Genomic DNA, 25,848 nt, shown 5'->3' with positions numbered 1-25,848 from the left:
TCGAAGTCGAGTCGTTGCAAGGTTGAAAAAGGTTGAAGAGGTTCGAGAGCAAGGAGGAGAATCTCTCGCCCAGGAGGTCGACGACGCATGCGCTCAGAGTCCAGAAAGAAGCAAGCTACAAGTTGTGCACACGTGTATATCTGCAAAGTACTACAACTACGGCGAAGGAAAGACAAAGAAAAGTAGAAACAGAATTGAAAATCGAAAACAGAAAAACGACGATGGAACGAAAACGAAGGGGAGTTGCGAGCTATTCTAGATGTATTGCGGTCGGGAACAACGGTTGTAGTCTAGCATGAGATTCGCTCCTTGGCCCGGGTAGATAGTCTGCGCCAGATGAGAGCCGTCAGCTTTATTCGCGGGAAAAATGACTGAGAGAGGCTCACTTCGAGCTCGACCTCGAGTTCTTCGAGTTTCGTGACAGAGTCGTCGGTAGGATCAAGGTAGGCGATGATTCGTTCATGCATGGTTTCGAGACGAGTGATCAAGCCTCCGTAGCGCAAATCGAGTACCTCGCAGCCGAACGGTTTGTACAAATCGAACCAGTTTGAGCTGCGAAAGAGTTGCATCGAAGTCAGCGACGAGGCACTCCACAAGAGGCATATCGGAGACTCACCGGTGCAGGGAGTGAAGTTGCTTGACGAGAGATCGCAAACGATTCATGCGAGTGTTCGCCGCTTTCCCTCCGAGAGCTTCCAACTCGACTCGATCATCCGCTTTGTAGGCATTGACGAGACGTTCCCTCAAGTGACATTTGAGGCTGAGGATACTCGCGAGGAGGTAAGGTAGTTGGAGGCGTTTGTTCGCAGGGTAGTCGTCGACCGAGTGCGGCAAAGAGATCGAAGTCATCGAGGAAAAGTCGGAAGAGAGGGCTTGTTCGAGGTAAGTGGCGAGGTGCGTGTAGTGAGATTCGAGATCGTATCCTTGGTATTGCGGAGACAGGAAAGAGTAGAACGGTTCTGTCGGAAAAAGTGCAGAGTTAACTACTCGTCCTCGAAACTCGCATCGGGGATTATCAACTCACCTTCCCAGAGAAGGTACTTGGCGATATTTGGAGTGTAGTGAGTCTTGTTGTCTATCGGTTGACTTTCAGGTTGAGTGTCGCTGCGAGACAGAAGGGGAAAGTTAGTCTCGATCGACTCGAGTGGCGAGCTTAGCTGAGAGCAAGGTAGTCTACTCACTCGAGTTTGCTCGCGTAGATGTAATCGTCGAGATCTCCTCCAACGATTCCATCGAATTTGCGGCGGAATAGAGCAGTGTCGACTTCGTCTTCCCTCGTGTACGCGAGCTCCGCCTTGTAGAGAATACCTGGTAGAGCAGAGTACAGATCGAACTCGTTTCCCTCGTCGCCCCAAATCGTCGTTTGAACACTTTCTCGAGAAGAGTGTGTCAGCTCGGGTCTCGAATCAAGGCGCGGAGAACTCACTGTTCGATACCGGCAGAAGGATCTTTACTCGCCTTCATCAAAGCTTTGACCGTTGCGAAAGTGAAGGGAAGCGCAGTCCAGAATCGAGACCAAGTCCAAATTCCGCTCGCCATGAACGGAGCTTTTCCCGCCAACTGCCAATGCTGCGCGATCTTCGCCGTGTACACCCGAGAATCGACATGATAGTAGCTCCAGTAAACGACTGAGAGATCCGGCGGGATCGAATCCGTAAGGTCTTGCGTGACGACAGCGTTGAGGTCGTAATATCCCGAAAGTTGATTGTTCTTCGCAGGCAAACAGAATAGCACTAACGGCGACGATAAAGAGGTCAGCGAGATACCAGTTCAAGCAGGCGAGCTGAAAGCTCACTGTCAGACCAGATCATCGGTTCTAAACCGTTGTTTCGACAGATATCGTTGACCCTTCGAAGGTGATCCGTGAACTGAGCAGGAGGCGTCAGTATGAGAGCTCTATGCACAGGGAGAAATTTGACGAACCACTTTTGTCGAGTCCTTGTAACCGAATAGTTGACGGTATCGTCCTTCGGAAACTCCATGAGCCTCGTCTAGGCAAGGTAAAGAATCGAGTGTTACACCATGAGTCGAGGGGACAAGGTGGTGAGGGGGGAATGAAGTATTTACCTTGGCCGATATGTACTCTTCTAGAGCGGAGGGGTCCCGAGATCGCCTTGATCATCTACGCTCAGATCGACCACACTCAGGTCAGCTCGGTCTCACGGTCAGAACAGAGTGAGTTTTCACCTTTTCGATGAAAGCGTAAGTTTCGGCGCTTTCGGCGAGCAAGACTTCAGCGGTATCTCGTAAGGTGCCGAACTTTGGCCACTGAAGCATTTGACCGAGATGTCCGAGAGTTTGAATGCAGGGCATGACTTCGATGCCGCTGCGAGATGTGACGATTCAAGCACAGAGTGTCAGCTCGGGTGAGTGTGTGGGCAGGAGGGAAAAGGCTCACAGCGCAAAAGCGTAATCGTCGATTTCTCGTAGCTCATCCTCAGTGTATGGTCCTCGGAAGTAGCCTGCGAACGAAAAGAGGCGAATGAGCTTCCTTTTGCGATAGCAACAAAATACCTCGTGATGACGAGCACTTACCAAAGAACGGTTCTCCTCGAATCTGATACGTATCTTCGCAGTAGAGCTATGGCGAGAAGCTGGTCAGAAGCGTTTCGAAAATCACAGAGCGAGATCTCATTCACCTGAAGCATGTTACATCCAGTTTGAGCCATATTTCTCAATAGCCATTTCACACCCTTGACGTTCAGTACACCGTTTCGAGAGCAATCGATCATGACTCTGGAAACGTTCGAGCGAATGAGAGCGGTGTCAGTTTCCAGATTTGCACAGAGCTCGAATGAAGAGAGCACGATGACGACGCACCCAACAGTTTTGAACAAGCATTGCTCATCTCTCCGCAATTGGTCACCGACTTTGCTGCTCCATTTGACTTCTGCTGTTTGAGGCGTTCCGCTCCTCGAATCTCCATTCGTACCTTGCGAACCGCCGTTTTCTCCGAGAGGATTCGGATCTTCGTCCATGGGAGAGTCCCGAGGTCGTTCTGATACGTTTCTGGGAAGAGCGAACGATGCGAGGGAACGAGAGACGGCTAGGACGTGACCAATGCCTCGAAAAGCTGTTTCGCAAGGTCAGAATCGGGCGAAGTTAACATCTGTCGTTCTTCTTCGGAGAGGTCAACGAGAGCGGACTCACCTTCTATCGGTCTGTTGTAGCTGATCGTAATCACGAACCGCGATACCCCTTGAGGCAGATTGACAAAGTCGTCCGAATTGCTCGAAATCTTCATGGCACCTGGTCGCAAATCTTCTCGTTTCTCGAACCTGAACAGCCGAGATACAAAGTCAGCCAGTACTCGTCAAGGTACAGGCAGCAGAGAGAGAGACTCACTCGACCCCCCACACGTGAGGAAGTGAGGAGGAAACGTCGTCCGTGACGACCATGTTGGACCTGACTGCCCCTCTAGCTAGCTCCTCTACTCCATGCTTCAGTTCCTGCGGTACACGCGTGAAAGCGAGAGTGATCCTAGGTAGTGTCGATTTAGTCGGAAGAGATCTTGATGACGCTGTCCTCTGGGGTACTGAAGGGCGAACGAGTAGTGGCGATGGCAGGACCTGACTCAGTGATGCTAGAGGTGATGCGTCTGATGCCATACTGAGGCGAATGTGAGGTGGAGAGGGAGAAAGTCTCGATTTCCCCTCTCGCGACGGAACCTCGAGGTGTGCGACTCTCTCTTTTTTCGACTGATGCCTTCGTCTATATAGCCATCGGGTCGCCAAGTAGCCACCGGCCCTCACTATGATGCAAAGAGCAAGCAGCTGAGACACCGCGGAAGTTCTTCGGACTTTTGGGCCTGAACTTTTCGCACAGATGCTCACTCAGCATTTGTTCTCCGTTTTCTTACTTGAACGCAGTCTTTCCCTCAGTCGACCACAAAGAAGATGCCGCAAGGAAGCACATTTCGGAACTGGATCCGTACGTCGAGCTGGGGCAAAGCTCTGATGATCGTCCTCTCGATCTTTCTCGCCCCTCTCGTCGTGTTCGCCTACGCCTATGAACGAGGCGCCAAGCTTGAGCATTGGATCTGGTGGGTGCTTATTGATGTGGTACTGTATCTATACGGTAAGCGATCAGGCTTTGTTCTTCGAGTCTCGATGATGGAACTGAGCTCACCGGAGACAAAAATCGCTTGCAGGCATAGGAGGATTCTCCCCGTTATTACAAGGCGCGGAAGCGCTTTGGAACGGCTCCTTCTGGCTGCAAATCTCCATTCAAGCGATCGTACCTTACGCTTTGGCGGTCCTTCGTGAGTCGCTCTCCCTTTCGACAAGTTATCAATTTCGGGCATTCTTGAGCTGAGCTGACTTGTACGACCGACGTTGAATAGTTGCGTGGTTCATGATCTATCATGTAAGCTGATCTTCGGTTAACGAGACGACCGACTCGAAAGCACTCACAATGAAACTCCGAGAGAACAGTCAGAACACACCGGCTCATCCCGACAGTCTGGCGGAGGGGGTATGGCATCAGCGGATCCCTACGGTGACGGTAGAGACAGCATGATGAGTCTGAGCAAAGGAGCTCAGCGACATCTCGAAAAGGTTTCGAAAGCTCGCGCTCAAGCTGCTCGACAAATGGTGAGTGGGCCTCCTGAGCGGATTCATGCGAGACCTAGCTGATATAAAAGTCGCCTTAGAAGCGAGACGTTGCTCAAGGGGAAGTCTAAAGGTTGAAGAGGATGCAGGATTCGAGGGACGAACTCAGGTCTTGCGGCTATGTGAACACTTTCGTCTGGATCACCTCGAGCCTCCGCAAATATCTGTGATCGCCTTCTTGTAACGAATGCGTATTGCAAGGTTTCTTTCCGAACATCGATTCTTCGTCGAGGTTAAAATTCTGGTAGTAGTGAGTGGTGGAGCGAGAGAGGAAAGAACGAGATATAGATACGAGATAGAGAGTTGCGAGGTACACTGGTCGAGAATAGAGGGAACTGCTAAAGACCATTGAGCGAGGACAGGGAGGGTTGCTCTTTTGTGCGAGAAGGGGTATAAGTTGACCGAAAGAATTCGTTCGTGATCGTTCTATGCTGCTCGTCGAGCCATCTACAAGCGGGGAGCATCAATGTCAGTGAGACTTCGCTGAAAGGAGAGAAAGACAGGTCGCAAGAGACGCACATCGATAACTTTCCATCCACCAGTCTCCTCGTTATCCAACTCCTCTTCCACCCGAGTTAATACTGCGACGTATCCAACTTGTTGGATCTTGTTCTCGTCCCCGACGGCAATCTCGTTCGACTTGAGATCTCGGTAAGCTAGAACTTCTTGAGTTCGCCACGAAACGACGAAAACGTGGAGGTCGTTCTCAAGGATCTTCGCCGACATGATCTGGTCATATCACGAGGGATTCAGCGTTGGTGTACGAACACGACGGAGAGGAGATGGGGGAAGACTAACGTCGAGATTTCGGATATCGAGTACTCGAGATTCGGACATCATGGCAGGACCGATCGAGTTTCCGAGAGTGGCGATGAGAACGTTGAAAGTCTGAGATATCGCAAGTCAGCGACGGAAATCTCTCAATAGAACGACGGGAGAGAAAACTCACAGCTTCACTGCACCATTGTTTCAACGTCGGTTGATCTCCATTCACGTAAGCATCGACCAATTCCGGTACGATGTACTCCCTCAACTCTTTCAGGAAGCTCTCCTGAGTGAAGCTAGGATCCATCTCTTTGACCCATTTCGTAACTTTTGCAGTTTCAGTTTCGTCGAACCACCTTCCGATCGTGCCCGTTACGGATCGAGACATGACGATGAAGGGATTGTCGGATTCTTGATAAGTGTTGGACCATTGAGCCATCGCTTCGGCGATAGGTTTCGGTAGTCGAGATTCTTTAGGTTCTTTGTTAGCCGTGGCGTGGAGGGTGACAGCTTGACCAGCTCTGTTCGCTCGCGGAATTTGGTCAGCTTGGTCTACTCAGACGATTTGCGTGTGACTCACGCAGTATCCTCCTCTACTTTCAATCGCCTCTGAGCCATTCCCTTTTCCTTTCCAATCTTCGCCAACCGTGCAGCCCTTCGTTTCCTCCTCGCTTCCCGGTCGATGTATCCACCATGTTGAACGTCGTTCGCTGCATTCTCTAATAGATCGGTAATCTCGGCTGCGACAGCCTTGTAAGCTTCGGTGTCTCGAACGGGAGCTGAAGCAGTGTAGGCCGCATCTCCGACTGCTCGAGAAGCTTTCGAGAGCTGTAAAGTGGAACGTGTTAATTCCGTCGCTGTTCTCCTCAGGAGGCTGGGTACTCACTGTTCGGACGAAAGCAGTCTCTTCCATTCCTTTCAAAGCAGTTCCGACTGCATCGTTGATCGAAATTCCGGCTTTACGAAGTTCGTTCGCAGCAGCCGCTAGTCGAGGGTTCTCTTTGATACTTGCCGCAAGCTACACACGCAAAGTGTCAGTCTATTCGAAGCGCAACGGGAGGGAGAACTCGGAAACTTACCCTTGCTCGCTCGTAGGCATCCTTCGCTCGTTTCATCGCCTCTGAGTCCTGCACTTTGCCAACCTCTCCTCCTAGCTGTTTCACTGAGTCTTGCCATTCCCGGTTCTTCCTCACTTCTTCTCGGAGAACTTCGACGAAAGCGGCGAAAGGAGATCGGCCCGCTACAGTCGTATCGGATTCCTCCTCCTTTGCCTGTTGTTTCTTATCTTTCGGTTGTTCTTCCTCTTTCGTTTCTGCACCTGGTTTCGCTCCCGGTTGTTGTTGTTCGAGATGGAATCGGGTCGAAGAGAAAGGTCGAACTGAAGGTCGAGGTCGGTAGGCCGGAGCTACGACAGGTCGATTACTACTTCTGGCTACTTGTCCGAGGGCCCGTTGTGCTGCTTGCTTCATCTTTTGGTCGGATGAGATGTGAGCCGAAAGATTTGGTCGCTTTTGACTTGATCTCAAGTGAGATTGAAATACAATTCAGGGGAAGGAGAGGATCTGCAAAGTCGAGGACTTGCTCATTTCCACTTTCCGACTCTCTCCCTTTGACATCATCTGAATGCTCTCGCGCTCTGCTTCGACTCTCTTACATCGACTCACTCGTCCATCTACTCTCCTACTCGCATCAAGCTCGCTAGCTGCCGTCTACGTCGCTTCGTCACCTACGATCCTCAATCGCCTCACTTCTCCCTTCAATTCGCTCGCCACCCTGGGTCAATCAAACAGCATGTCGTCTTCTTCTCACGAATACCCCGTCAAGAAATCAGATGATGAATGGAGATTGCAACTCACTCCCGAACAGTTCAGAGTGAGTTCGGAATACGAATCGAGAAATCTTGAATTGAGTTTCTGACGCCCCACCTTTGCGGTCTCGCTCTGTACAGATCTTGAGGCAAAAGGGAACGGAACGACCTGGTACTGGAGAATATGACAAGCATTATCCGACCAAGGTGAGAAGATTCTCCGAATTTTCGAAACTCGAGTCGAGCGGAGTTCGAACCAGACGTTATAATCGACTGTCTCGTCGGCTTCACGCACGAAACAGCGGGAGAGCCCACGAGGTGGCAGGGAAAGCATCAAACTGATCGGAATAGTGTGCTGACGAGAAGCGTTGTCTTCGCAGGGAACTTACAATTGTGCCGGTTGCGACACTCCTCTCTACACGGCCGACTCAAAGTTCGACTCAGGATGTGGATGTAGGTCTCTACTTGCGTCTTAGAGTTCATTCACTCCAGGGTATTGACGGTTGCTCCTTCTTCGACTTCATTCTCTTCCGCAGGGCCCGCATTCTTCGACGCGATTCCCGGAGCGTTACGATCTGAAGTCGATCGCTCGTTCGGCACGACTCGAGAGGAGATACTTTGTGCGGCTTGCGGAGCCCACCAAGGACATACTTTCCGCGGCGAGAGGTTGACGAAGGAGAACGTTAGACATTGTGTCAACTCTGTGTCGATCAAGTACAACGAGCAAGGGACGACTCCTGGATCAAAGGCGAAAGCATGAGGTTCTCTATCTCGTTCGAGTAGCGTAGATATCTGAAGTTGGTGGCGAAATGCCTTGTTAATAACCTATATCGATAGTCACTATACTACCGATGAGGACGAATGGCCACGTCTGAGAGCGTCTTTCGGAACTAAATCTCGAGCAGGGCAAGAGCTCGCTTGAAAGAGCAACGTCGGTGTTACTACAGAATGTATGATTGCAAAAGACTGGAAACTTGTTGCTTGAATTCCTTTGCCCGTTCCGATGATGCCCTGACTTCATTCCGACTTTCTTCTTTTCCTTTATTCCCTCTCTCTTCTGCTAGATCCGCATTCTATTGATGTCTCTGACCACACCATTGACACATACTGTATCTCGCGCATGGTTTCCACTGCAACTCGACTCCGTCCTCCTTCAATTCTTCCAAATTCGCATAAGTTTGTCTCGTCAAAGTCGGCAAGTACCCTAAATGAACTCGTTGTAGTTTCCCGAACTTTCGTAGACAGACGAGGAGTTCATCCGGATCGACGACGGACGAGATCGTTGAACGGTTGAAAGTTGGAACGGCGTTCGAGGTCGAAGTCGATTGAGCTGGAACCCATTTGCAGCCAGAGAAATCGAGGACGACGAGAGTAGAGCCGGAGGAAGAGGAGAGAATATCGAGTAGGTCGAGGGAAGGACCGTCGAAAGAATGAAGCGAGAGGTGCGTAAGAGAAGTGAAATGGGAAAAGTCGTTGGGGAAAACCGAAACGATCGCATGGAGGTATTCATCGATTGAGGGTACGTGCGTGGTTCTGTTGAGGCGTAGGCGGAAATCCATCTTTGCGAGGGAGGTTGGAAGGTACTTGAGAATCCACGATACCTCAAGGTTTTCCAGGGTCCGGTCTGAGAGCCCGAACAACACCGATTCGAGGGAAGTTGAATCTCGAGGCAGAAATCCCTTGAGCGTGTCTTTGCCCGCGCGAAGGATGGTGTAGGATTTGAGCGCGGAATTTGTCGAGGGTTGAGCGGATGTTTCGAGGTCGGCCAAAGGATTGTCGACGATGAGGTTCTCAATTTCGCCGAGCTGACTTTGCTCCAGTGCCCAACGAATGAGGGGAGCGGTAAGGTAATAGGACGTATTCGCGTTTCTCGAGTCCGCGAATCGGACAGTCTTGAGCGTCGATTTCGATTTTGCGAGAACCTTCAACAATTTCGAACCGTGTTGCTGCGTGGCGAAAATGAGTTCGACTTTGACGAGTTGTGGACAAGATTCGATAATTGCGTGGTAGAAAGAGAACGTCTTGGTGAATCCTCGAAGCTGGAAAGACAGCGGACCAGGTTCCTCGAAAGTCCCGATTCTGAACACGTACTCGACGATTCCTTCCAGCGAGACGACGAGTTGACCGAGGGGAGTGGACAGAGAGGAGTAAAGAGCGAGAGCTTGAGCCCACGTTGCGGCTGAGGCGCGGGGGATCGGACGATAGTAGAGATAGGAGCGCGAGAGGGGGAGGAATCGTTTCGAAGTGAGAGCGAGAGCGGCGAAAGTTTGTTGCGATTCAGCTGCGGGGAAATTGAGTAGTGATGATCAGCTGCTTGAGAAGATCGCAGAGGAACAGAGGGAGAACTTACGACTAGGCTCGGCACTTTTCTCATGGATTAAGGAGAAAATCGATTCGAGTAACTCGTCGGGAAGATGCATTGTCTGCGCACGTCGCGAATAGGAAATCAGCTATCTTGGTCTGCGTGAGGTTTATAGCTGGATAGAGCCTCCAGTCGAGCGCGAAGGAGACCGTTATTGCTTCAAGAGTCCGTTTAGCGCCAAGTACCTTTCCCTCCGCCAGCGCAGCGCTACACACCGTTCATCACACTGTCCTATCACCTCTGCAAGCTCTTGCGACAGTCCTCGGCTCGTGATGATGGAGCTGAGACGTTTCATCTCTTCCGAAAGATTTGGCGCCAGGACGAGCAGGAGACAGCAAGAGACTCACCTCGAGATCACCTTGACTCGGCTGTGACACTGTCCCGGCGGAACTGATGCGAGGGAATCGAGTCGAGTGAAGGGTGAGGAAGAAAGAGATTCACGCCGCGCGAAGTCAAGAAGAAATTATGACTTCTCTGCTGGAGAAATGCGTTGTGCTGCAGAGTAGCGAGGATAGCAGAATACCAAGGCAAGCATGCAGAAGGCAGTGGTCCAAGAAGTTCAGAAGGAAAATGCGAGTAAATTTGCACAACAACTTCGAAAGAAAGAGACAAAACAGATTAGACAAGAACCCCCGAAACGACTGCCTAGCAGACAGCACAGCAAAGAGCAATAAGAGACGACCGTCGACTAGTCGTCTCCATCGGCGTTGAAAGCTGGAACAAAGAAAGTTAAAACTCCTCCTTGAAGATTATCTTTCGAGTCGCCGACGTAGACGTAGAAGATCCCGCAGTGATTCGGACAGAGACCTGTTGAGAGGAAGCGAGAGGTAACGGAGAAGGAAAGGGAAAGGTCGGAGGAGACAGGAGGTAGGGTAGAAAAGGGAAGAAAGACAGGATGATCAGCTCGTCTGCTGGAACCTTCAAAGTGATCTCTCCTACCTGTCCCCAAAGCTTCTGACTATGTAGAGGGACACCTTGAGTAGAGAAGATTTACGTACAAAAGATTGTAGTTTGTGCAATTTGATACGAATTGAGGAATTTGAGCAGATTCTTCGTCTCGAGAGAGACCGAGAACATTTTATTCGGATCTTCATTCGGATTCGTCATCTCATCTGCGAGGTATCGAACTGTGTATCAGTCGTTGAAGCTAGTACCGAGAAGCCCTCGGGAGAGGCGGCGCAAACGCTTCGAAGAGGGAATCGCAAGGCGAGAATCCAGTAGAGAGGAGACTGACCGTTGTCGTCCCCTAGATTAGGTCGTTTCAAGTTTGTCCATTCCGTATCGACGCTAGCTTCATCTGATACGGCTCGCATTCTACGGAGATTTCAATTCGCAAATTAGGAATTAGTTCTTTCACGGTCTCAACGCTCGAGGAGCGTGCTTAGCGGGAGTAAGGAGAGAAGAGGGGAACGCACTTGAATGTTCCGGCGTTGTTTGCCGAGAGAGTGATGATGGAGGAAATGGTTTTCATTCGTTCGGCGACCGTTCGGAGGATTTGAAGCGGTGGAAGAAGGAGAGCAGCCTGAGAAATAGGAGCATCAGCTTCCTTTGCTCATAGAAGAACCTTGTCGTGAAGGAGGAGATGGGAGCGAAATGAACAGATTGCGTTTGAGAGAAAAGAGCAAGAGGGCAGCTCAGGAGCGTAGACTCACGTCGGGTACAGGACACAGAGGTTCTTTCAGCAATGCGACATCTTGAGCTTTCTTGACCGTGACGAATACGTCTTGGGTGATTTCGAGTTTTTTACCCATTCGACTCTGCGAGCCATACAGCGTCCCCATTAGCTCGGGTCGTCTACGCCCGTAGCATCGGAAGACACATCGCTCACAGCACTCTCGATATCGATAGACAAGACTGGATGAGAACCTCTCCCAGTCCCGTTCGGTCCTTCTCCTCCTTTCTTCGCTAATTTGATCGTTGATTTCGTTGAGCCCTGCGAGACCTTTTCGCCTTCGATCAGTCCGAAATCGTCACTGATCGATGGAAAGGAGACTCACGGCAGCGGATTTGAGAGCTCGAGCGAGTGCATCAGTCGCTACTTCGAGGTAGATTTCGTTTGAGGAATTCGATTCGAGTCGAAGGGTTTCTACTTTGAAGATCGAGTTCTGTTTCGCTCGTCGGCCGCATAAGTCTTGTAGTCCCACGCTGTTGCATAGAAAAGAAGACGGCTCACGACAGCAATCTGACTGCGAGCTCTCAACGTCCCATCAGCCTTTTAAACCGGCGATGGAACGCATGAGTGACTCACCTCCACACCTGCACACCTCCTCTCTCACCCTGACAGATCAGATGAACGACATCCGCCTTGAGTTTGAGCGTCGAGACTTTCGAGAGAGGTGCGAGAGAAGTGATCAATCGAGTCAATTGGGAAGTGTTGGAAATGTCGGCTTTGAAACGCATCACATTCGAGAGAAGCTACGAGTAGCTCTGGTGGTCGCAGAGAGTTCGAGAGCTGAAGTGACGGTGGAGGAAGGGAAAGAGAGGGAACCTTGGTCTTTTGGACCGGAACCACTCACTACCTCGACTCGGAACCGGCCGTGCAGTCTCCTGACAGACCAGAAGATACTCAAAGTCAAGGGCATAGTCAAGGGCTCGCGAACGTATGCGATTTAAGCCCGGAACGTCACTCAACCTTGGAACGGGATCTGCAAGCCACGAGGGGATCATAGGGATCTTGATGGATCGAAGTGAGTCGATACACATATGTAGAGGCTATAGGCTGACCCGTCATTGCTCTGCGCCGTGGTCTTGACTCGACAGCTGTTGCGACGACTCTCGTTTTCGAATCTCCCTCTTCCTGCCGATGTCTAGCTTGAGCGACTTTGTACTCTTGCTACCGTGGAAGCACCTGCTTCGTCAAGTCTGGCCCGTCATGAACAACTGGACCCGGTTCCGTTTCACGGAATCAAGGAAACAAAGAAAGTCGATTCGTGTCTCAAATTTCCTCCTTCCTCGCCAATTCACCAAGCAGAGAAGGGGTACGAACCGGACGACGCAGTGCAGACCGTCGTCAAATCCGCTACCTAGACTTGCGGTCGATTCAAGGTGGCTCGAACGCCTCACTTCCAGGAGAACTCGATTTCAAGCTCTTCAAAGTTCTTCCGCCAAGTTCAGCAGACCGTCTCGACTGACCCTTGCATCTCAGAGGTATCATACAGGGATGTCGAAGCTGTTCATGACCGAAAGACAGGACGATAGAGGGGCCAGTTGGGGTGAAAAGGTCAAAATATACGATTCTTTTCGCCAACTTTCGGTCCTCGTACCTAAGCTTTCTACCTTCGAGCAACTTCCCATTGCTTGCGAAACCATCTGTGATGAACATGGCATAGCCTCGCATTGCCAGCTGCCAGCCTTGTTCGTGCACACGCGAAAGACTTGCGAGAGAGCGAATTTCTCGGTTTTTGCCCTTGAAATTTTTCTCCCATTTTCGGCCTCTGATGATATCGTTTCGCTCAGACGTAGCAAAGTACGACAAAAGGATTCGTGAGAGCCGCTTCTTGAGACTCTTCGCTTTCACGAGACTGCGAAGCGATTTCTCCTACCTTTGTCCTCTACCTCATCGCACACTTATCGCACTCACACAAGCAGCAGATCTCCTTGCAAAGACCTACCTGTACAAGTTCATCAGCCGAACTCCTTCAGATCTCCGTCACCTCGTCATCGTTCAACGTTGCAACCCTTTCATCTGCCAAGATGAGTTTCCTCGACAAGTTCAAAGCGACTTCGAAAGCTGTAGGGATCCAAGCTACTGCGTTCGCGAAACAAGTCGGTACCGAAGTTCAAACGGGAAGTCAGAAAGCCCTTGTCAGTTTCAAGTTGGAGAATGAAGTCAGTTCCCTCTCTCCCTCTCCTCCCGTCTTCCAGCGCCCTAATGAGCTGATCGAGAGTATCTCCGTGCGTGTATGTAGTGCACGAAAGCTGCGAAGACTCTCCAATCCTTCCTCGCGGATCCTAATCATCCCGAATCTGCTCTCAACGCGATCCCTAAAGCAGTCCTCAATAAAGCGAAAGGGTTCGCGATCTTCACCGTGTTGAAAGCTGGATTCGTTTGGTCGGGAAAAGCAGGGTCGGGAGTAGTGATCGCTAGGTTGGAGGATGGTACTTGGTCGGCTCCTTCTTGTATCGCTACTGGTGGGGTTGGGTTCGGGTTTCAGGTTGGGGCAGATATTTCAGAGGTACGTCAATTCTCCTTGGGTCCGGGAACGAGAAGAAGAGACTGATGGAACGAGGGAGGACGAGCAAAGTTTGTCGTAGTTCTCAATTCTCAAGAAGCAATTTCAGCATTCGCGAAAGGAGGGAACGTTACGATTGGTGGACAGTTGGGTGCCGCAGCGGGGCCGATCGGAGTGGGAGGCGCGGTCAATACGGCTCTTGTGAATCCGTCACCAGTTTTCACGTATTCGAAATCGAAGGGTTTGTTCGCGGGAGTTAGTTTGGAAGGAACCGTTTTGATCGAAAGGGCAAGTCTGAGAACTCTCTTTAGATCGTTGCGTGATTGGAACTGATCTCAGTGGTTTCGGTGCTTGCAGAAAGATGCGAATGAAGCTTTCTACGGTCAAGTGAGTCTTCTCCTTTCCTTTCGATTTGCGAGATCATCGCAAAGCTGACACTTGCTTCCTTCCCTCCAGCCGATCCCTGCAGTCGACTTGCTTTCCGGCAAAGTTCCTCCTCCCGAAGCTGTAATTTCTCTTTTCCCCCTTCTCGTCTCGCTTTATTCTTCCGTCTCACTGATCTTCTTGTTCGTGCCCCACTCGCAGGCCTCCGCATTGTACGAAACGATCGAAGCGGCCGAATCAATCGACGAATCAGGACTCCCCGAATCCGCCTACACGATCCCGGAAGGACAATTGGGAGGAACGACTCCTCTCGATCCTGCGACGGGTCGACCGACTGGGACCGGAGGAAGACAAGGGGAGAGTTTGTTCGATGCGGGACAGCATGAAGGAGGGGGAGGCGGAGCTGTTGGTCGCTAAGCGAAAGAATTCTCGGTTTTGTTTTTTGCGGTTTTGTTGGCCGGTTCGCGTGTTCTCTCTTCGTCGTACGGTACTTCTTTTCTCTCTACGCTGTGTGTGATGTTACAGTACTTCTTTCTCCTTGCGAGTCATCGGCACCGCCCCGAGAGAATTGGGATCGCTGTGATTCGCTGCCGCGATTTCGGTCGAGAGGCAAAACTCAAAAGTTCGAAATCCTTCGCTTTGCTTCTTTCTCGATCTTCTCTCTTTTCTCTTCTCACTCCTCTCTCTCTCTTCTCTTCTTCTTCTTCTGCCCTTCTCTCCGCCAGATCTACTCACCTCTCATTGTTTCAACTCGCTCAACGAAGTTCCCGGCCCCACTAGTCTCCTTCAATCCTAACGATGTCTGCTGTGAGTCTTCATTGCCCCTCATCCGCTCTTATCGCCGTATCCCAGCCTGGCGCTGACCTCTTGCGCCTCGTGTTCCCCCTCCCTCTCAATCTCTCCTTCAACTCCCCCACATGACCGCACCTCCTCTCTTCCTCTTTCGCCACCTCTTCCCTCCCATACACTCGCCCTTACTCGCCTGTAGACCAAACAAACGACCATCATCTGCGGAGTCAACTGTGAATGCGCTCCCTCGAACCAAAAAGCTCAATCCTCGTCGGCTGCAGCTTGTTCAGCTCACGAAGAATGTCAATACGCGAAAGAAGGGAAATGTGGATGTGAGAATGGGGTTTGTAGAGCTTCGGAAGCGAAAAAGGGTTGTGAGAAGGGGAGAAAAGTGAGTTTCTTGTTTCGCCTTTTCTCCCTCAGTTTCTTTGTCTCGATAGAGGTTTGGCACCGGAGACGGGGAAAGAGTACCGAGACTGACGAACAATAATACATGACGATGATAGGGAGAATGTTCGTGTGCAGCGGGAATTTGTGAGGCCGCGGAGAGCGCGAGGAAGAGCTGTGCGAAGAATGGAGAGTGTGGTTGCGCGCCGGGTACTTGCAAGGCTGGTGAGCTATATCTTCGTTTCATTCTCTACAGACATTCGTCTCCGTGGTTGAGAAGAGAAGGGGTTGAGAGGAGCGAAGACGAGTGTGAGGAAGATCGAGCTGACTCTGCTTTGTGGAAACAGCTGGTTACACCTCCTAATCGACTCTTTCCTGCTCTCCGTCCCTTTGTGTAGATTTACACCGTCTGTTCCTGCTTCTGTAATGCCGACTTCTCTCGAAACGATTGGAAGGAACAGTTTTGCTCGCGAGTATCAAAGGGGTTTGTTCCGTTCAACGCTCAAGTTCTGCTACGGAGGACTCACTTTTCCGGCTATATTTCCTTGCCGGTACTCTCAATCGAGTCCGCGATGGCAGAAAGCGAAGGAAGCATAGAGAGAGGAGACGAAGATTCGAGTACGAAAGCACTGGCCACTCTCGGTTTCGGAATCCAGAAACTCGCTCCGCTCTGCCTTCACCCGATGTCGGTTATCAGGCGACTAAACTAACTATGAGATTTCAACTATAGCAAGAATCTGCAATTCGAAAGCGGCTGAAGGAACCAGTTCGCGAGGCTCAGATTGACTTGCCTTCCCCCTCTTCACCCAACTTCGCGACCGAATTTCACAACGGCTTCGGCAGCGATTGGATACAGCTTAGAGTCACTAGAAGGCGATCTGCAGTACCTCAAGCCGTTCAAATCGACTCTTTCGGTTCGACATCATGGCAGCTTCAGTTCACCCGGCGACATCATCTCTGATTACGGTAGCGACTTGTTCACTCAATCAACACGCCCTTGATTTCGATGGTGAGCCCTCTATCGTATTCTCTCGTGTCGAGGTGAAGCTAATCGGAGACGAGTTTGATGAAAGGTAATCTCGAACGAATCATCAAATCAATCAAGATCGCAAAAGAGAGAGGATGTAAGCTACGTATTGGACCCGAATTAGAGATCACGTAAGTCTCTCAGCTTCAAGCACCAGAGGACCAGAGAACGAGTTCATTGACGTCGTTCATCTTTATCTCTTCTCAGAGGTTACGGATGTCAAGACCACTTCCTAGAAGGTGAGATTGTGCGTTTAGCTCGTGACAAGGCTTCAGAGAGCTGATTGCGTCGTTGAACAGGCGATACCCATCTTCACTCATGGCAAGTTCTCGTCAAGATTCTGGAATGCGAAGAGGCTATGGGCATGGTCGTCGATGTTGGAATGTATGTCCACTGATTTCTCTATTCTGCGAGAGAGACAGGGAGCGAAGAGCTGACTTCGTCTCTCGATTTTCCCATTTCTCCCTTCATCCCTCTCTTCCCCCCCTGCTCCTCCGCTTCTCCAGGCCGGTCGTGCACAAGAACGTCATTTACAACTGTCGAATCATCTTCCACAACCGCAAAATCCTCCTCATTCGACCCAAGATGTGGCTCGCGAACGACGGAAATTATCGAGAATTGAGGTGGTTCACTCCTTGGATGAAGCACAAGCAAACGGAAGAGTTTTACTTACCGAGAATGATCGCTCAAGTGACTGGACAAGTGCGTGCTTTCTTCTATCTAGTCCCGGGAAGCCTCAAGGAGAGTCAGTTCTGACTTGCGATCTCATCTTCCTCACTCTCTTCCTCGAAAACAGACGACCGTCCCTATCGGACATGCCGTCGTTTCCACACAGGATACCTGCATCGGTGTCGAGATGTGCGAAGAACTCTTCACTCCTGCTGCGTGAGCTCTACTCGATCCTCCGCCGTCTTCGCTAGAATCGGTTGCTGATCAAGGTTGAACAGTCCTCATATCGAGATGGCACTCGACGGAGTAGAGATCTTTACCAACTCTTCGGGTAGTCACCACGAGTTGCGAAAACTGAAAACTCGAATCGATTTGATCAAAGAAGCCACTCTCAAGGTGAGTCTCTCTTCCTTCAACTCTTCTCGTTGGCGGTAAATGTATGGACTCACACTGCGGATCTCAGTCCGGAGGTCTCTACCTCTACGCGAATCAACAAGGTTGCGACGGAGATCGACTCTACTACGACGGTTGTTCGTTCATCACCCTCAATGGAGAAGTTATCGCTCAAGGTTCCCAATTCTCCCTCAACGATGTCGAAGTTGTCTCCGCTACGATCGACCTTCAACGTATTCGCTCTCATCGAACTTGGAGTAGTCGATCGATGCAAGCGGCGGGAAATCTCGTTCCGTTCTCGAGAATGAGAGCAGATACCCGATTGAGTACGGATAACGAGGAGGATTTGGCGGATGCCGTCATCGATCAACCAAGGGTCGACTTCCAGTACAACTTGCCGGAGGAGGAGATCGCGTGAGTGTTTCTCTTCTCTTTTGCTAATCGAAATCGAGCTAAACGAGCTCCCTTTGCACAGATACGGTCCTGCATGTTGGCTATGGGATTACCTTCGACGATCTGGATGTTCAGGGTACTTTGTTCCGCTCAGTGGAGGAATCGATAGTTGCGCAACCGCGACTATCGTCTTTTCAATGTGTCGACTCGTCGCGAAAGCTTCGGCTGAAGGAAGTGAGTCAACTCGCTTCTTACGATTCTGGCCGTAAGGGGAATCTAGCTCACTCACTCACAATGGTGTACAGATGAACAAGTCATCAAAGACGCTCGAAGAATTGCTGGAGAAGCTGAAGATTCCGATTACGTTCCCGTTGATCCTCGCGAATTCTGTTCGAGGGTTTTCCATACTTGCTACATGGGCACTCAGAACTCGAGTAACGAGACGAGACAGCGAGCAAAGGACCTCGCTGATGCGATCGGAGCGTGAGTCAACGAGTAGTGTCTCTCTTAGGTCGAATTTGCTGAGAAACACTCCTTGTTCCCTTGCGCAGTTACCATGTCGACCTCAACATGGACGCTTGCGTCTCAGCGATCCATACCCTCTTCACCCTCGTCACTGGAAAGAAACCTGAATACAAAGTCCACGGAGGAAGTCCCGCCGAGAACCTCGCTCTCCAAAACATTCAAGCTCGACTTCGGATGTTGCTCGCCTATCTCTTCGCACAACTTCTACCTTGGGTCAGGAACAAGCTCGGAGCTCTACTCGTACTCGGCTCTGCGAATGTTGATGAAGCGTGAGTTTTCACTTCCTTCTCTCGTCGTTGTCACTCACTGATGATAGCTCTTGTTCGCAGTCTACGAGGATACTATACGAAATACGATTGCTCAGCTGCAGATGTCAATCCGATTGGAGCGATTTCGAAGGTCGACTTGAAACGTTTCATTGCATGGGCTTCAGACGCCTTCGAACTGCCTATCCTCGACGAGTACGTCATCGAACGAAAAGATCTTTGCTCATAACTGATTCTTTTCGCTCTTTTGGCTTTACAGTTTCCTCAACGCTACTCCTACCGCCGAACTCGAACCGATCACGCAAGATTACGTTCAATCTGACGAAATCGACATGGGAATGACCTACGAGGAGCTTTCGGTCTATGGTCGATTGAGGAAGCAAGAAAAGATGGGACCTTATGGAATGTTTACGAAACTCGTCGCGGAATGGGGAGAGAAACTTGCTCCGGTCGAAGTCGCGGAGAAAGTCAAGAGGTTCTTTTACTATTACGCTCTCAATCGGTTCGTTCTCTTTCTCTCTCTTCTCGAGATGTGCGCTTGCTGAATCGTCGTTGTTGTATGTACAGTCACAAGATGACAACTCTGACGCCGTCTTACCACGCCGAAGCTTATTCTCCTGGTTCGTCTCTATCTCTTTCTCTTGCGAGACGCTCGAGCTGATCTCTCGTACTGTAGATGACAACCGATTCGATCTCCGACCGTTCCTCTACCCGAAGTGGAACTGGCAATTCCGAACTATCGATGAAGCTGTGAGTTCTCATTCCTGTTCCTTCTGTCTTCATGGTACGATACTGACTTTGCTTCTCCTGATAGGCGAAGAAGATGCCCGATAGAAGTCAAAAGTTCAAAGAAGAGTTGGAGAAGAAGAAAAAGGAGTAATTCTCTCGAGTAGAACGCTTCCGATTCGCTCTTGAGTGGTGAACGGTTCTATTGGACGTGTACATATTGGAATCCCCTTACAAATCTCGACTCACTTCGCAGCCTTCTGTTATTCGTTTGCTCCGAGAAGCTACGCAGTCGTGTCTTTCCCATCCTCCTTTCCGACAACGAGTTCGTCATCCTTTCCTCTAGCTCCTGCGGCTCGTACACAGTAGGCGACGATGTCAATCGACGAGCTTACTCAGGAATCGTGTTCATTTCTCTCGACATACCTTCGTCGCGTCCCTTTTTCTTTTCTTCCTCACGGAGGATGCTCTTGATGTCCTCCCTACGACATCGAAAGAATGTTTCAGGAGGACACTTCAGGTTGCAAGAGTAATGACGGGACGTACGTAGAATCCTTCGTCTTCCCGAAACGTTCGAGAAGAGCACCTTCGATTCGCTCCTTGTATCGTTCGAGATCCTCGATTGTCCCTTGTTTCGGCGGATGAACGTCTTGTCCCACTCGATCAATCACCTCGAGAGCTCGTTCGACCGTTCTACTCAAGTTGAAGAAATTGACGATCAGTCCTTGCAAATTCGCGAGCAGTTTGACAGTCATGACGCAAAAAACGAAAGAACTCACTCGTTAAACGCCTCTTGCTGTGTGAGACCACAAGCCTCGAATTTGAGCCCAAATCTGTACCCATATCGAGCGACGGAACGGTATCTGTAAAGCTTGAGAGTACAGGTGAACTTCCTGAAGTCGGCGTAGTTGCAATCGTACTCGAACTCGGTGGTTTGGATGGGGTATTTGTCGCGGTGAAGCCGAGTAAGCAGCATGGATCTTTCCGTTTGCCACACCATTTGCGGTAGATGTTCCGGAAGTCAAGCAAGGTCGGAAAGAGAAAGAAAGAGGCGAGTCAAAGAAACGGGATCAATGCGAGAACGCTCGGGCCTTGTGAGTTCCCCTTGTTTCCCTCATCTCCTATCTCCTATCTCGTATCTCTCTCCCTCGCCCGCCTTCGTGTTCGCGATACGAGAATGACGAGATCAAAGCAGAATTAACTGACGACGGAGACGAAGCAGTTTCGACTAAGTTTTGACGCTGAAAGGAATTTTCTTCGCGTTTTTCGTCCACAACCTGCGGCTGACTCAGAAACAGCTCACTGACACTCAGGGTTCCGAGCACAGAGTTTCACAGAGATACCAAACATAGACAGACTACCGATCCAAATTTCGCATCTTCGCAACCTTTTCTTCACTTCTTCTTCTTGTCCTCATGTTTTCCCTCCTGTTTGTGTTTCTTATCCTCGATCTTTCGTTTTTCCTGTCCTCCTTCGACTTGATGTTGAATTCCAACCGAATCCAACGCTTTCCTCGCCGCACTTCGAACCGAGTCACTCCAAAAAGTCAGCTTCCCCTTTCCAAAGCGAGCGAGAGGGAAAGTTGCTCACTCATTAGTCGCATCCAAGCTCGTTTCACCCTCCCCAACGACCTCTACTTCCTTTTCGATCGGTTCCTTCCCCGATTCCGCCTTGAAATCGCTCACTTTCATCTTACAGACCCATTTGTTCGATTTCGGATCGAGTTCGAGTTGAGACTTGATTTGAGTGAAGGAATGTTCGGCTTCGACTCGTTCGATCGCGAGGAGTTGGGCGAAATGAGAGGTTGGGGCGTACATGATGAGGGGAGGCTCGGGGGGAGTGACACGGAAAGAACGCGTGAGAGGACGGAGGGAGAGGGAGGGCTTGAGGAGAGTCGAGAAGCGGGTGCGGAGCATCTTGTAGCTTGTGTGAAGGTGGCAATGGGATCAGAGTGGAGAGACTGGTGGAGGACGGGAGGAAGAGGGAAAAAGGAGAGAAAGAGAGAGCAAAGATCTCAATTCGAAGGATCGAGAACATTTTCCTGCTTTTCCTTTCGCAAGGCAACTAAGAGGCAACTACAACAAGCAACATAGACGGAGAGAGCTACAATAAGGGAGTACAAAAGAACTACCAACAAAGGAGAAGAGGGAGCAAAACCATTCAACCATCTCGTTCCGAAACTTGAACCTTGTCAACATCGACTCCATCCTTGAACCACCTCTCTTCTTCCTTGATTGAGATCTCGTTCCCGCTCATGTGTCGCTTCTCCATCAAGCCGTCGGGTGCGAAAGTCCTGTTTGAGCAGCAAGGAGAGAGAGGAGTTCAAGTTTTAGCTCAATCTTGCGGGAAACGTTAAAGAGACGGCGTAAGCTCACCAATGTTCGAGACCGTACTAACGACGTCGAAGATGGGTAGCCGGTGGTGTCAGCACGCAAAAGGGAGAGAGCCGATCGAATGGAAGAGAAGAATAACTTACAGTTCTTTTCCAACACTTCTCCGTTTCGCTATAGTACTCGTACCTGTTACCATCTCAGAGCTCCACGTTAGCTTCCTCAGTAAGTGGAATACCATCGTCAGTACAGGAGAGACTGACCAGAACTGTACTGCGATTCGATTCCCTTCGAACGCGAACAATCGTTTCTTGAGCTTGTAATTCGTTTCTTTCTCCCACTTCTTCGTTAAGAAGTCTTCGATCGCTTCACGTCCCTATCAGTGGCGTCGCAGTCTGTCAGAACAGTCTCACATGAGCAGAGAGAGAGGAAAGAAACTGACTTGAAAGAATTCGTCTCGGTTCCTCCAAATCGAGTCAGGAGTGTATGCCATCGATACCTTCTTCGCATCCATCTATTCCCACATCCAGTCGAATAAACTATCAGCACTCTCCTCCTCTTCAGAGACGTTGTGAAGCTGCATCGGATCAATCAACTTTCCACTATCTCTCCTTCCCCCGATCTCCTCCACTCCGGGGCTGATCTGCTAAAAGAAGAGAGGACCTGGTACTTACGGTATTCCAGAGGTTCTCTGCCATTTTCACCTTCTTCGTAGCGGTTTCTCGAGTGAAGGGAGGAGCGAGGGAAAGGGTGATTGATGAGGAAGCGAATCCTCTCGTAGAGAGAGGGTGTGGTAGGTGTGGAAGTACACGCGAGAGCATGGCGGCGAGACGAAGTATTGAAGCGAGGGAGAGGGAGTGGAGAAGAAAGAGAGAAAGATCGAATTCCTCAATTGGAGATTCGCAATGAACCGTCGTTCTGCTGACCCTCTCCTCTTCAGACGAACGAAAGACTACCAATGGATGAACGCTAAAGATGCGCTGTTCTTTTGATTCCGAAGCATGCTAAAAACTGACTACTATCTACAAGAATTCCTAAAACGAAATGAACTTTTCTCTCTGCCTCTAGTGACGAACGGCGTTGGCGTTGCTGTCTACGTCTGTTCATCGTCAACAATGCAGAGTCAGTAAGAGGTATAGAGGAGTAATATGGGGAAGAGACGGGAACGTACGCCAATCGAGTTTATCGGCCCATTTCCCGGGAAGAATCTCGGAGATTTCTTGAACATCCTTGTCTCCACGTCCCGAGAGAGTCTACACGGTCAAACAAGCGTCAGGAACCTTGTATCTATACGGAGAGTGCGACAACAAGAAGAAACTGACCATGACGATATTCTCTTCCTTCCTCATCTCCTTGGCCAATTCCATCGTCGCCCAAACCGCATGACTCGTCTCCAACGCCGGAATGATCCCTTCCATTTGCGTACAAGCCCTGAATCCTCTCAACGCTTGTTCATCCGTTGCGGATCTGTATTCGGCTCGTTTGGTTTCATGTAACCAAGCGTGTTCGGGTCCAACTCCCGGGTAATCGAGTCCGGCGGAGATAGAATGGGTTCCCATGATTTGTCCGACTTTAGATTGGAGGATGTAGGTACGAACTCCGTGGAATACTCCTTTCGTTCCTTTTGAGATCGTTGCTGAATGGAAATCAGTGTCGACACCTACACACGAGCGGTCGTGACTATCAGCTCCCAATTTCGGTGATGGAGGAAGAGAATGAGTGAAGACTGACCTTCACCAGCCGCTTCGACTCCAACGATCTTTACCTCCTTATCCTCGATGAAAGGGTAAAAAGTTCCAATCGCGTTACTTCCACCTCCGACGCAAGCGACGACGGCATCGGGTAATCGACCAGTCAAATCGGATAATTGAGACTTGATTTCGTTTCCGATAACGGATTGGAAATCTCGAACGATCGTAGGGAACGGAGCGGGACCGATCGCGGATCCAACGAGGTAGTGAGTCGTGGAGAGGTTCGTGACCCAATCTCGCATCGCTTCGTCTAGAGAGAGAAGTCGAATAAGTAAAGGGACGAGAATGAAAGAGGAGGAAAAGAGGACGAACTGATAGCATCTTTTAGAGTTCGAGTTCCCGAAGCGACGGCGACGACTTTGGCTCCCAACATTCTCATTCGGAATACGTTCAACGCTTGACGACGAACATCTTCTTCTCCCATGTAGACGATGCACCTAAAAAGAGTTGAAAGCGAGTCGAGTCAGGAACCCGTTCGAGAGAGAGAGAGAGAGAAAAGGATTAGTTCAACTTACTCCATACCGAATTTGGCGCAAACAGTAGCAGTAGCGACTCCATGTTGACCAGCACCAGTTTCAGCAATGATACGTTTCTTTCCAATTCGTCTCGCGAGTAAGATTTGTCCAATCGCGTTATTGATCTACTCGCATCTCAAGACTTCATCAGTTCCTCTTCCTCTCCAATCTCGAGAGAAATGAGACGGGCTTTACCTTATGAGAACCAGTATGATTCAAATCCTCCCTCTTGAACCAAATCCTCGCGCCACCACAATGTTCCGTCAACCTCTTCGCCTCGTACAACTGACTAGGTCGGTTCATGTACCCAAACTCGTTCTCCCATTCCTTCCAAAATTCCGGATCTGCCCTAGCGTCCGCATAGGCGGTTGTAAGTTCTTCGAGACAATCGTAGAGTGCTTCAGGAACGTAAGCTCCTCCGAAATCACCGAATCGAGCAGCTTTCCTCTCCTTCTCTTCGACGATTGGTTGAGCTTTCTCGGAATCGGTAATCTCCCTCTTCGGTAAAGGAGTCTTTCGAGTTCTGTTCCCCGAGACCGAGGCGCAGTAGGCTTCGACGGCGGAAGCACAGGCGGCAGTTCCGAGTTTGGTTGATTCTTTGATGACGGCGACGAGTTGAGATCCAATCACGACTCCATCGGCGTGTCGTCCTACTTCTTCGAAGTGGGCTTGGGTCGAAACTCCGAACCCGACGGCGAGAGGGTGGGGTTTCACGAGGAGGGATCGAATTCGTTCGAGCATTTTCGGGAGCGCAGAGTTGACGGAATCGGTGGCTCCCGTGGTACCCATTTTCGAAACGACCTACCATCGACGAAAGGAGTCAATCTTCGTCGATTGAAGAGGAAGGGAAGGAGTTGAACGCACGTAGATGAAAGAATCGGCGATGGAAGAAAGGAAACGAATTCGATCGTCCGAAGTTGAAGGAGCGATCAAAGGTACATAAGACATCCTACACGCGGAATATTCTGTCGATTCACAGCCCTCGATCTTTGTGAATTGAACGAAAGACTCACTCTTCAGAGGTACAGATCTTCCTGAATTCGACCGCTTCCTCCGGGGGTAAATCGACGATGATGAATCCGTTCGCTCCCGCAAGTTTCGCATCCCTCACTGCTCGTTCTTCTCCATGAGCCAAGAGGGGGTTGAAGTAACCTGCGCTCGAAAGAAAGAGAGAGAGAATCGATTTTCAGTTTCCGAAACTTTAATTCGAAGAACTGATGATGGAGAGCTCACCCATGAGGATAACTGGAGTCTTCAGTCCTTGTTCCCTTGCTTCTTTAACGAATGACAAACATCTTTCGTAATCTACTCCTTGTTCAATCGCAATCTGTGCATTCGTATCCGTTTCCGTCTCGCATCAGCTCCCTCGAGACGATTCGAGACGAGAAAGATGCGAACGCACGTTATTGGCATCTTGAATAGCTTTCCCATCAGCCAAAGGATCCGTGAATGGTACTCCTAGTTCAATTACATCCGCTCCTCCTTTCTCCATCGCCATCATCAGGGGGACTGTTTGTTCGACGGAAGGGAATCCCGCAGTGAGGAAAGTGACGAAGGCTGGGTCATTCTATCAAGTCGCAAGAGAGAGGGAGGAGAGTCAGTACAACGAGAGAAGGGTGGCACAGAGATGGGAGAACGAGAGGAAGGAAGGGAGAGGAGGAGACGTACGTTAACTTCCTTGTCGGCAAAGGTTTGTCGTAAGTGTGCTGACATGATTGATCGAGTAAGTTGAGTGGTAGAGAGGGAGAAAGAAGCAAGGTTCGCATCATGAGGTTTCGCCTCACTTTCAACTTTTCTGAATCTGATGCGGTTTCGACCGAACTCGGTAAAATCCGTTCGACTCTCTCGCGGGTCCGTTCACTTCGCACTTGACCGATTTACCCTTGGAGCAACCTCTAGAGTCTACAGAGTGCACAACCTAGTGTCTTCCCAAGGGGAGGGAGAAAGCAGTTGACTCTTTTTCGCGTTCTCAGCTGA

The 25,848-nt window shown here is 50.3% G+C and overlaps 12 protein-coding genes across 12 annotated transcripts; 4 read left to right on the top strand and 8 right to left on the bottom strand.

Moving 5' to 3' along the window:
• Positions 1-255: 255 nt before the first annotated feature.
• On the bottom strand, positions 256-3,608 carry JCM6883_002502 (beta-N-acetylhexosaminidase; the record flags this gene model as incomplete). The annotated part of the gene is made up of 16 exons (XM_076632338.1): positions 256-327; positions 387-552; positions 617-959; positions 1,025-1,104; positions 1,182-1,370; positions 1,427-1,733; positions 1,796-1,868; positions 1,924-1,991; positions 2,068-2,122; positions 2,188-2,326; positions 2,399-2,462; positions 2,536-2,581; positions 2,640-2,736; positions 2,821-3,073; positions 3,151-3,278; positions 3,346-3,608. The coding sequence occupies 16 exons, from the start codon at positions 3,606-3,608 to the stop codon at positions 256-258; spliced, it is 2,343 nt and encodes a 780-aa protein (XP_076487678.1).
• Positions 3,609-3,896: 288 nt separating this feature from the next.
• On the top strand, positions 3,897-4,681 carry JCM6883_002501 (uncharacterized protein; the record flags this gene model as incomplete). The annotated part of the gene is made up of 5 exons (XM_076632337.1): positions 3,897-4,077; positions 4,151-4,261; positions 4,343-4,365; positions 4,434-4,592; positions 4,652-4,681. The coding sequence occupies 5 exons, from the start codon at positions 3,897-3,899 to the stop codon at positions 4,679-4,681; spliced, it is 504 nt and encodes a 167-aa protein (XP_076487677.1).
• Positions 4,682-5,036: 355 nt separating this feature from the next.
• Positions 5,037-6,844, bottom strand: TIM44 (protein translocase subunit TIM44; the record flags this gene model as incomplete). Its single annotated transcript, XM_076632336.1, has 7 exons — positions 5,037-5,057; positions 5,130-5,339; positions 5,409-5,498; positions 5,560-5,896; positions 5,956-6,203; positions 6,262-6,393; positions 6,455-6,844. 7 exons carry the CDS (start codon positions 6,842-6,844, stop codon positions 5,037-5,039), a joined length of 1,428 nt encoding a protein of 475 aa, XP_076487676.1.
• A 154-nt stretch (positions 6,845-6,998) lies between these two features.
• MXR2 (peptide-methionine (R)-S-oxide reductase) lies at positions 6,999-7,942 on the top strand (the record flags this gene model as incomplete). The annotated part of the gene is made up of 4 exons (XM_076632335.1): positions 6,999-7,247; positions 7,324-7,389; positions 7,563-7,635; positions 7,719-7,942. The coding sequence occupies 4 exons, from the start codon at positions 6,999-7,001 to the stop codon at positions 7,940-7,942; spliced, it is 612 nt and encodes a 203-aa protein (XP_076487675.1).
• A 313-nt stretch (positions 7,943-8,255) lies between these two features.
• On the bottom strand, positions 8,256-9,602 carry JCM6883_002498 (uncharacterized protein; the record flags this gene model as incomplete). The annotated part of the gene is made up of 2 exons (XM_076632334.1): positions 8,256-9,463; positions 9,533-9,602. The coding sequence occupies 2 exons, from the start codon at positions 9,600-9,602 to the stop codon at positions 8,256-8,258; spliced, it is 1,278 nt and encodes a 425-aa protein (XP_076487674.1).
• A 630-nt stretch (positions 9,603-10,232) lies between these two features.
• Positions 10,233-11,944, bottom strand: JCM6883_002497 (uncharacterized protein; the record flags this gene model as incomplete). The annotated part of the gene is made up of 9 exons (XM_076632333.1): positions 10,233-10,351; positions 10,543-10,656; positions 10,779-10,858; positions 10,960-11,066; positions 11,197-11,301; positions 11,373-11,477; positions 11,542-11,649; positions 11,718-11,730; positions 11,793-11,944. 9 exons carry the CDS (start codon positions 11,942-11,944, stop codon positions 10,233-10,235), a joined length of 903 nt encoding a protein of 300 aa, XP_076487673.1.
• A 1,293-nt stretch (positions 11,945-13,237) lies between these two features.
• JCM6883_002496 (uncharacterized protein) lies at positions 13,238-14,517 on the top strand (the record flags this gene model as incomplete). Its single annotated transcript, XM_076632332.1, has 6 exons — positions 13,238-13,372; positions 13,453-13,719; positions 13,789-14,004; positions 14,074-14,103; positions 14,173-14,223; positions 14,302-14,517. 6 exons carry the CDS (start codon positions 13,238-13,240, stop codon positions 14,515-14,517), a joined length of 915 nt encoding a protein of 304 aa, XP_076487672.1.
• Positions 14,518-16,200: 1,683 nt separating this feature from the next.
• Positions 16,201-19,429, top strand: QNS1 (glutamine-dependent NAD(+) synthetase; the record flags this gene model as incomplete). Its single annotated transcript, XM_076632331.1, has 16 exons — positions 16,201-16,285; positions 16,350-16,434; positions 16,511-16,542; positions 16,603-16,687; positions 16,810-17,005; positions 17,100-17,188; positions 17,251-17,368; positions 17,436-17,779; positions 17,841-17,992; positions 18,064-18,241; positions 18,310-18,552; positions 18,613-18,744; positions 18,809-19,051; positions 19,117-19,169; positions 19,226-19,299; positions 19,364-19,429. The coding sequence occupies 16 exons, from the start codon at positions 16,201-16,203 to the stop codon at positions 19,427-19,429; spliced, it is 2,175 nt and encodes a 724-aa protein (XP_076487671.1).
• Positions 19,430-19,559: 130 nt separating this feature from the next.
• JCM6883_002494 (uncharacterized protein) lies at positions 19,560-20,030 on the bottom strand (the record flags this gene model as incomplete). The annotated part of the gene is made up of 3 exons (XM_076632330.1): positions 19,560-19,624; positions 19,702-19,757; positions 19,822-20,030. The coding sequence occupies 3 exons, from the start codon at positions 20,028-20,030 to the stop codon at positions 19,560-19,562; spliced, it is 330 nt and encodes a 109-aa protein (XP_076487670.1).
• A 639-nt stretch (positions 20,031-20,669) lies between these two features.
• Positions 20,670-21,191, bottom strand: JCM6883_002493 (uncharacterized protein; the record flags this gene model as incomplete). Its single annotated transcript, XM_076632329.1, has 2 exons — positions 20,670-20,796; positions 20,866-21,191. 2 exons carry the CDS (start codon positions 21,189-21,191, stop codon positions 20,670-20,672), a joined length of 453 nt encoding a protein of 150 aa, XP_076487669.1.
• Positions 21,192-21,435: 244 nt separating this feature from the next.
• On the bottom strand, positions 21,436-22,426 carry JCM6883_002492 (nuclear transport factor 2 family protein; the record flags this gene model as incomplete). Its single annotated transcript, XM_076632328.1, has 6 exons — positions 21,436-21,568; positions 21,651-21,667; positions 21,752-21,794; positions 21,869-21,981; positions 22,048-22,119; positions 22,280-22,426. 6 exons carry the CDS (start codon positions 22,424-22,426, stop codon positions 21,436-21,438), a joined length of 525 nt encoding a protein of 174 aa, XP_076487668.1.
• A 243-nt stretch (positions 22,427-22,669) lies between these two features.
• TRP5 (tryptophan synthase TRP5) lies at positions 22,670-25,584 on the bottom strand (the record flags this gene model as incomplete). Its single annotated transcript, XM_076632327.1, has 12 exons — positions 22,670-22,704; positions 22,777-22,858; positions 22,928-23,265; positions 23,337-23,606; positions 23,669-23,793; positions 23,872-23,996; positions 24,067-24,672; positions 24,736-24,820; positions 24,885-25,023; positions 25,105-25,198; positions 25,274-25,438; positions 25,540-25,584. 12 exons carry the CDS (start codon positions 25,582-25,584, stop codon positions 22,670-22,672), a joined length of 2,109 nt encoding a protein of 702 aa, XP_076487667.1.
• Between the last annotated feature and the right edge of the window lie 264 nt (positions 25,585-25,848).

Source organism: Sporobolomyces salmoneus, assembly GCF_050403485.1.
Source record: "Sporobolomyces salmoneus JCM6883 DNA, S_salmoneus_JCM6883_v1_ctg25, whole genome shotgun sequence".
Lineage (NCBI taxonomy): Eukaryota > Fungi > Basidiomycota > Microbotryomycetes > Sporidiobolales > Sporidiobolaceae > Sporobolomyces > Sporobolomyces salmoneus.
Note: the sequence above shows the minus strand (reverse complement) of the source record. Positions and strands in the feature narration are given on the sequence as shown.